This window comes from Brienomyrus brachyistius, chromosome 3 (genome assembly GCF_023856365.1).
Source record: "Brienomyrus brachyistius isolate T26 chromosome 3, BBRACH_0.4, whole genome shotgun sequence".
NCBI classification, from domain to species: Eukaryota; Metazoa; Chordata; class Actinopteri; order Osteoglossiformes; family Mormyridae; genus Brienomyrus; species Brienomyrus brachyistius.
In genome coordinates, this window is record NC_064535.1 from 10,607,786 (window position 1) to 10,616,487 (window position 8,702).

Here is an 8,702-nt window from a genome sequence, read left to right on the forward strand (position 1 = left end):
AATGCTTCATATTAGTTGACCGTGTTGTAGCTATGCATTACTCATGATATTTCATATTAATTTACAGGCAACATCCAGGGGTAAGTTTTATTGTATAATAATACATATAAAACATTTGTATCTGATTTATTTCCTAAGAATGTGTTCAGTTTATTTATATCATCATACATACCAAAGAAAAAAAAATATTTGTAAGTTCAATTTCTTGAAAGAAAATATTGATTAAAATTACTGAAACTGTCAGTTTTGTATTTTTAATTTTCTATTTTTGAGACTTTTTTTTTTTGGAAATCCAAAATGATCACACATGTAATTGAGTATGTTTATAATGTTTTACCTGTTATTACAGATGATACAAAAAGGGGTGCCCAGGGGCCCACAGGATTACTACGCCTATGATCAGGGGTAAGTTCCCTACACCTTGGTATTGTGCATCATCTCCTCATCCATCCATCCATCCATTTTCCAAACCGTTTATCCTACTGGGTTGTGGGGGGTCCGGAGCCTATCCCGGAAGCAATGGGCACGAGGCAGGGAACAACCCAGGATGGGGGGCCAGCCCATCGCAGGGCACACACACACCATTCACTCTCACACGCACACCTACGGGCAATTTAGCAACTCCAATTAGCCTCAGCATGTTTTTTGGACTGTGGGGGGAAACCGGAGTACCCAGAGGAAACCCCACGACTACATGGGGAGAACATGCAAACTACACACATGTGAACCCGGGTCCCAGAGGTGTGAGGCAACAGTGCTAACCACTGCACCACCATGCCGCCCCCTAATTGAATGTTTTATATATTATATTCAGGAATGCATACATTAAAAGGCAGGAAACAAATGAAAACACATTTCTCATGTAATCACATTTGATCAATAGAAAATCATATGTGCTGTGTATTAATCAATAGTTGTCATTGTATAACCCCCTCTGTGTAGCCAAAATATTTTTCAATTTTTCCAATTCAAATACAAGTGCTTGTTTTACATGCCATGTATGTATTTCTGCTCATTATGTCTTTTTTTCAGGTACCATCTTCCCCAGTATGGTAGCCGGAGAAGATTGATGCCACCATCTGAAATGTATGATGGATATGGAGAAGAGATCTTCGATGACAGTGGTTACTATCTCAGCCCACATGGGCATGAACAAGGGGTAAGTTTCTCCTGAAATACTATATAAAACAAATTATAAATTAATTAGTAATTTATGATGATTACACTGTTTAATGAAAACAATAATAATCTGGGATGATGTAACTGTTACAGATCCAAGGCAGGGGACGAGGCAGGAGGAAAATTGAAAGTCTGCCTAGAATAGCTGGATTTAGTGACCAGCCCCCAGATGAAGTGATTGAAGAGACAATGCCATCAGATTCAGTTGCAACACCTGGCAGCTTCAAAGGGGCCAAAACCTTAAAGTCAGTGGCCAAACTGAGTAAACTGTTAACAGCGAGAAAAATCACTGAGCAAAAAGGTGATGCACCTGTCACAGGTTACTCCGCGTGGAAAAAAGCCAAAATGTTCCCATGGATCTTCTCCAAGAGTAAGAAAGATAGTCGCTATTCCAAGCTAACATCTGCTAGCCGTGGTGAAAGCCAAGAAAGTATGGAATATTTGCAAAAACTGGATGGCAAGTCATCGGCACATAAAAAACTAAACAAAGTCCTCAAACGCATCAACATTGCAAAGAAGCTTCGAGAGCGAAAGCAGTCGCAAAGCACTGTGAGAAGCTCTGCTGAAAGTGAAAGGGAGGCGTCGGTATCTCAAGCCGCCACGGATTCTGAAACAGAAGACAAAAAGACAAAGGTCTCAATCAGTGTTACTGATGAAAGTGAACAGGAAGCCAGCACCTCAGAAAGAGAGATCAGGGGGCGGAGAAAAAAGGCTCCTGAAGTTGAACATTCTGAAACAAGTAGTACTGCACCAACTTCAGAAGACAAAGATTACCTTAAAGTTGACCTAGACAGAGATGATGACAATGAAAGTACTGTAGATTCAGAAGAGGAACAGGAAGAACAACCTGAAGATTCTGATGAAGAAAGCAAGGACAAATCCGAAAGAACTGACTCTCATTCTGAAGAAGAATCTGAATCTGAAAAAGAGTCAGGAACAGGAAAAGACTCTGAAAAAGAGTCTGAATCAGAGAAAGAAGAGTCTGAGTCACAGAAAGGATCAAGTTCAGAGAAAGAAGAGTCTGAGTCGGAGAAAGGATCAAGTTCAGAGAAAGAAGAGTCTGAGTCGGAGAAAGGATCAAGTTCAGAGAAAGAAGAGTCAGAGAAAGGATCAAGTTCAGAGAAAGAAGAATCTGAGTCAGAGAAAGGATCCACAGAAGCTGACATGGAAGAAAGAAGCGGGACATCAGAAGTATCCAGAGAAATATCATCACTGTCACAGAAGGGTTCAGTATGCTCTTCAGGGAGCACTTCAGAGACATCCGTGGGGAGCAGTAATGCCAGTACTTCAAAGTCAAGTTCTCAGAGATCTTCTGCTCAGTCTTCAAGTTCTTCCCTCAAGCAGACCAGAAAATCTTCAGAAAGATCTAGTGAAGGAAGCAGTGGAAGTGTGTCTGAAAGCGCAATGACAATATCATCAACAGGAAGAAGTGGGAGCTACAGATCCATGAAATCAACAGCTGAATCAAAGGGTACAAGTGAAGAAGGTGAGGTGGAGGCAAGTGAAGAAGGTGAACCATCTAGCGAAGAAGAAGATGATGCTGACAGAGAGAGAAAAGAATCTGACGGGGAGCTGAGTGATTTGACATTGTCCAGGAGATCTAGTATGTCAGCTGAGCAAAGTGGAGACACTCGTAGCATGTACAGTGGACAGTACAGTACAGAGCCAAGTATGGTGGGGACTTTAACTGAAAGCCATGGTTTGTCTACCATCAGTGAATTGGATGAGAATGAATTGTCAGGGGAGGGAGATTCTACTTCCTTCTAATCTGAAACAGAAGTCATGAAATTTTCTTAGTAGTTTTTTTTTTTATATAATTCAAGATTTTTTTTGTGGCTGAACTAATCCTTTGTAGATGTATTATGATTATTTTCCTCATATTATTGTGATATTGTATTTTGAGCTGATATGTAGAAATGGAAAACAGTGCATGCCGATATATAAAAAATTGACTACTGCCCCGTATGACTTTTTTTCATTTTCTAAAAATGAGTACAAAGCATTTGTGTGTCCAGTAATGTTTATTAAGTTTATTAAGTATAGGGCTGTGGAGTAAAGTATTACAATAAATAGAATTATACATGATATTCACTGCCATTCCAAATTATTCATATTTTAGCAATTCGGTGATGGCCACACAGGTAAAAATAGATTTTTTTTTCTAATATTGTAGTTTCTTAACTATATTTAATACAACTGAAAAATATATTAACTTTTGAACCATATATTTCACACCAAACATTTTTTTGAAGACAAGAACTGTGCCGGACGAATATCTCAGCAGACTCTGGACATGCCAGAAGTCAACCAAATTGAAATTGTTCTGCATACATTTACTGTAGCTATTAAACAACAATATGAATATGCAAAACTTGTAGTTCTTTGGGTCAACTTAAGATATGTTAAAACACAAACTGTGCCCGCTAAAAAAATAATGTTACACAAAAACAAAAGTTTAAGGAGTTGAAGTGCAGACAAAAAGAAAATAAAGAAATGAAGCGATGACCAATCATTACTGTTTGACCAGTATTAATTTTTTCAAGATATGGTCAGTAACAGTCGGCTTCTTATTAGTGTAAGAATCCATCACAAACGGCAAACAATATATGATATGAACTAACACACTATATCACTCATATAATGTAACGAAATATTGGAAGGCGTACATAAATGTATGGGTAGAGAGCATAGGAGTGGAGGGAGAAGATGAAGGTCAAGACATACCCTCATGCCCGGCTAGATTCTTCACACTTTCACCAATATATCATTTTCAGACTGAAGAACTTGGGCTATTTTAAAGTCAGCCAAATCCATAATGACCTTTGAGGTGAAAGCATAGCAAATACATCAATCTCAACATTATCAGTAAAGCATCCTGCAACCAAGGGCCACCTAGGTGGATATTAAGGCCCATCCATTCAGTGTTAAAATGATTGTGCCTGCCTGACAGGTACATGTGTGTGTGGTTAGATCAATCAGAGGAAATGTGCTATTAAACGGCAAGCAGATTTTTCTTTCTCTTTGTTCATTTCGTCTTTGTAATGAAACAGGTTATTTAAAAAATGACAAATATATATATATGTAGCTGAGTTTGTAGTATAATTTTGTCGGCAATTGTTTTGAGACTGGCCCGCCTGATTTTCTGTCAGCCCACCCATGCTATGATTTCTGGCTCCACTATTGCTAAAACTGCAGTCCAGATAGGGTTCTCCTGAACAAGGGACCCTACATTTTCATTCTCCTCACTGAGATGACTTACTGCTGAGCCTAAGATTTCTGGTTCCTCCTGTTCTTCCTGAAATACATACAACACTTCAGTACACTTGTTTCTGGACTGCAGGTGGAGTGCTGACGTTTCAGGGACTCTCCCTGCCTGCGTTCCCACCTGCCTCTCCTTTCTGTTTATACTGCCATAGCCGTATCTGCCAGAGCTTACATACTGCACTCAGCTAACTGTTCGCACTGCCTCTAGTCTCTCCTAATTTGGCTAACTGTACATTTTATTTCCCCTACCCCTCCTGGGGTGTGCTGCCTGGAGACCCCAAATTATCAAGATATTCTGCCTACCTCGCTGCCTGCGACACCTCCACTTCCTGTGGTGTCCTTCCGGCCTGCTCGCCCTTTAGCCTGTGACGTCTTCCCTATATGCCCTGCTGCCAGACCACTGTTTGTCCTGCCATTTGAAGCAGCACCAGCAACTGCCTGCTATCACCTGCCTGCCCCCTGCTTTGAGACTCAAATATTAAAATTGGGAAAGTGTGAATTGGGACTTCGCCATCTTCCTCATTTGTCTTCCTCTGCCGGCCCCTGGAGGATGGGATGGATGGATGGATGAATGGATGAATTTTATTTCATAATTCTGTGTTTCAAGGTCTTTTCCCAGTGATTGAGAATTGTGGAAATGTGGTTTGAGTTATTTTGGCTGCTGCCATTAAGCAGACGATAGTATATTCAATAATACAGTTAATGAAGAGGGTATATTCTGTCAGTCTGTTAGATGAATATGTTATGGGGGAGTTGCTGTAACATTACTGAAAAATAAATAGTTAAGGGCCTTGTTCAAGGACCCACAAATGTGCTGAGGAGGGGTTTGAACCAGCAACCTTCTGACTACAGACACACAGGCTTAGCCCACTAGGCTACACACTGTCCCATTAGAGGCTTCCTTTTCACATTCTCAGGTGCAAATACAGTTAGTCTGGCTCACAATCGGGAGTTAATTAAAAATATTAGCCACGTAACAAAGTGTTGATGGTGAAACAGATCTATTTCCTAGTGAACTAGTGAAAATAATACCAGTATAGACTTCTTTACCACAATCTTTTTTTTTTATCAAGACAGACAACAATAATGAAAAATAAAGTTGTGAGCTGAGACTGCCATGTAAAAAATCAATATAAATTACCAAATAGCCCTTAAGTGGTCAATAAATTTAATATATAGCCCTAAATGTCCCTGAACGTGGACAAAACAAAGGAGGTGGTTGTCGACTTCAGGAGGGCACAGAGAGATCATTCCCCGCTGAGCATCGGCAGCTCCTCGGTGGAGATCGTCCAGAGCACCAAGTTCCTTGGTGTCCACATCACGGAGAACCTCACGTGGACCCTCAACACCAGCTCCATTGCCAAGAAGGCCCAGCAGCGTTTCTACTTCCTGCGGAGACTGAGAACAGCGCACCTTCCACCCCCAATCCTCACCATGTTTTACAGAGGGACCATAGAGAGCATTCTCTGTGGCTGCATCACAGCCTGGTACGGGAATTGCAGCGTCTCGGACCACAAGACCCTACAGAGGATTGTGAGGATGGCCGAGAAGATCATTGGGGTCTCTCTCCCCTTTATTATGGACATCTACACCACACGCAGCATCCGCAAAGCCACCAGCATTGTGGATGACCCCTCACACCCCTCACACACACTCTTCTCCCTCCTCCCGTCTGGCAAAAGGTTCCGTAGCATACGGGCCTCCACTGCCAGAATGGGGAACAGCTTCTTCCCTCAGGCCATCAGACTCCTCAACCGGAACTGAACACAATCCCCCCCCCCCCCCCCCACACATACACATCTGTACATCTGTATATAATATTTATTGTTATTTATTATACCACAGCATTTTTGTACAGCATTTTTGCACAAACAACCTTCGCTGCTACCATACAGTAACAAATACTGTATCCAGAATGTTACCACTGTTAATTGGCACTGTATGTTGTCTTGTCTGTCTTGTCAATCTGTACTGTTATTCTGTCCTGTCTGCACTTATGATGTTGCTCTGTCTTTGTCCTGCTCTGTGTTGCACCATGGTCCTGGAGGAACGTTATCTCATTTCTCTATATACTGTGTGTATGGTTGAAATGACAACAAAACCTACTTGACTTGACTTGACTTGACTAAATATGAGTTGACCCAGCAATATATTGGACATCAAAACCGTATAAATTCCATAGTCCTTCTATTACTGCTACTGTCAGCGAGATTTAAATGTCCAGTTACAAGTATATTCCCATCGTTAGCGATGCCAATAAAAAGAAGTTCTGGCAAGAAGAAAGGGTTTGTAATTTGAGGTCAATGTTATTAGCAATAACATCCGCTGTTGCAAATATGCAACGGTAGTTGCCAAAGAAATATCTTTGCGGATTAATTTGATCAAAATCTTTTTTGCATCACACACTGTATGGAGGAAACTGTAGGTCCGTGAATCAGTAACTATGAAGGATGTTGCACCATCTAGTAAAGCGAAGCTTAGCTTTTACCCACAAGCGAGATGACTCATCATAATTGCCTTATTAAAGATCTAATGTTTATTGTTTTATTCTTTCACCACACTGAACTTATTGACAGTGATATTACTCAAATATGATAGTTTCCTCCCTGTGATGTTTTTCTATAAATACAGCGAGTATACAGTATTGGTTGTCTCACAATAGATAATTACCATTGAAACACAAATACAGGTTGTAATATTTTCCCCTAACACAAAGAGAGCTCTGACAGTGTGCACACTATCAATTTAAAGAAACACAGAACTTAGCCAGAATGTGTTGACATTGTCAATAAAAGGAATACTGCCTGCAGCAGTTCTTCATCAATGCAGTCAATGCAAAAAGGCAACTAAAAATCATCACCGGTATGCTGAGACATGGCACCCAAAACATTCTACTACTTTGCTGTGCTCATTCACAGCAATGTTTGCTTTCAGCAATTCCCTCCAGTATGGTGAAGTACACCTAGATGTCATTCTCAGCAGTCTGGAATTGGTGGGCTACGTGCTGGAATTCCTGACCTCTCTGCAGTGCCAATGCAGTGATGGACAGGAGATGTTGGGAGATCATGACCTGACCAGCCATGATTTCTTAGTTCCACCTAGGGATATTTATATGGCCTGCTGCAGAACATCGACCATGCATTCCCATTCTGGCACCGGTTCACATGTGAGGTCCCACATGTGCAGTAGCAGGATCACCTCCTACCTGGATCCTGCACCAGTCAGGGGGGAATGAAGGCAAGTGAGATGTGGATGCGCAGGAAGCCCCAGTGAGGACAATTTTGATTTTCAATGTTTAAAAATAAAAACATCATGAAAAACTTCATTTCTATCATGCCTTCTCAGACCACCCAGATCCTCCAGTATGGAACTGTTAACATCTCTTGTCTGAGTACTAATGGACATTATGGTCTTTTAATACATGCATCTGATCCACATTACTTGTGACTACCTTTTGAGTTATAATTAAATATTAATTTTGATTTATGGCTTCTCTTCTTCTATATATCTTGCTTAGATTTTCATTTTGTGACTGTGGATTGTTCCCTACACTGCCCAATATCCCTATATAATTCCCAATTCCCTATATCCCTGTTTGCATCTGATCTGACACTTGGATGTTGACCCATAACTTAGATGACAATTCCTTTTTTTGCAATTAAACCCTGCGTCTGGATCCTATCCTACAAGTTTTTCAACACTATAACAAGACAATATAATGACAAATGATTATTTAAAAAGATTCTACTTCACGCACAATTTAAAGCCCTCAATCGACCAAAACTACGTTTTGGACGAAGGTGAATACGTGGGAAAACGGGGAGATCACGGGAACTCCGGATACACCGAGCGGAAATCGAATCCACAGATCCGCCCTCCCTACATGCCACATTCTACACTTTTGTTGCATATTAGCCCAGTTTGATAGCCAGGGTAAATATCAGTCGTTTTTCTCCAGGCAGATCAGACAGGGGGCATCCCTCAACCAAGTTTAAACAGTGTGTTTAAAGCTTCGTTTGTCAAGTGATTATAATGCTAAATATGTCGACATTCGCTCCATTCATGACGGAAATTACAAGGATACTCGTATTGCCAACGATAACTTTTTTTGTTTGTGTAAGCTCTTATGACACTAGCATATGGCAGGCAATGTATTACAGAAACCATTCTACAAATTCTAAATAATTCTGCCACTTAAAACATAACGCGTAAGCTTTACACGTGTTCTCGTTTTATTGGCCATTTGTTTATAATTGCCT

General features: G+C 40.7%; 1 protein-coding gene across 1 annotated transcript; it reads left to right on the plus strand.

Moving 5' to 3' along the window:
• Nucleotides 1–296: 296 nt before the first annotated feature.
• On the plus strand, nucleotides 297–3,033 carry LOC125739464 (cilia- and flagella-associated protein 251-like). Its single transcript, XM_049009607.1, has 3 exons — nucleotides 297–405; nucleotides 1,033–1,159; nucleotides 1,273–3,033. Exons 1-3 carry the CDS (start codon nucleotides 320–322, stop codon nucleotides 2,944–2,946), a joined length of 1,887 nt encoding a protein of 628 aa, XP_048865564.1. The 5' UTR covers nucleotides 297–319; the 3' UTR covers nucleotides 2,947–3,033.
• The last annotated feature ends 5,669 nt before the right edge of the window (nucleotides 3,034–8,702 follow it).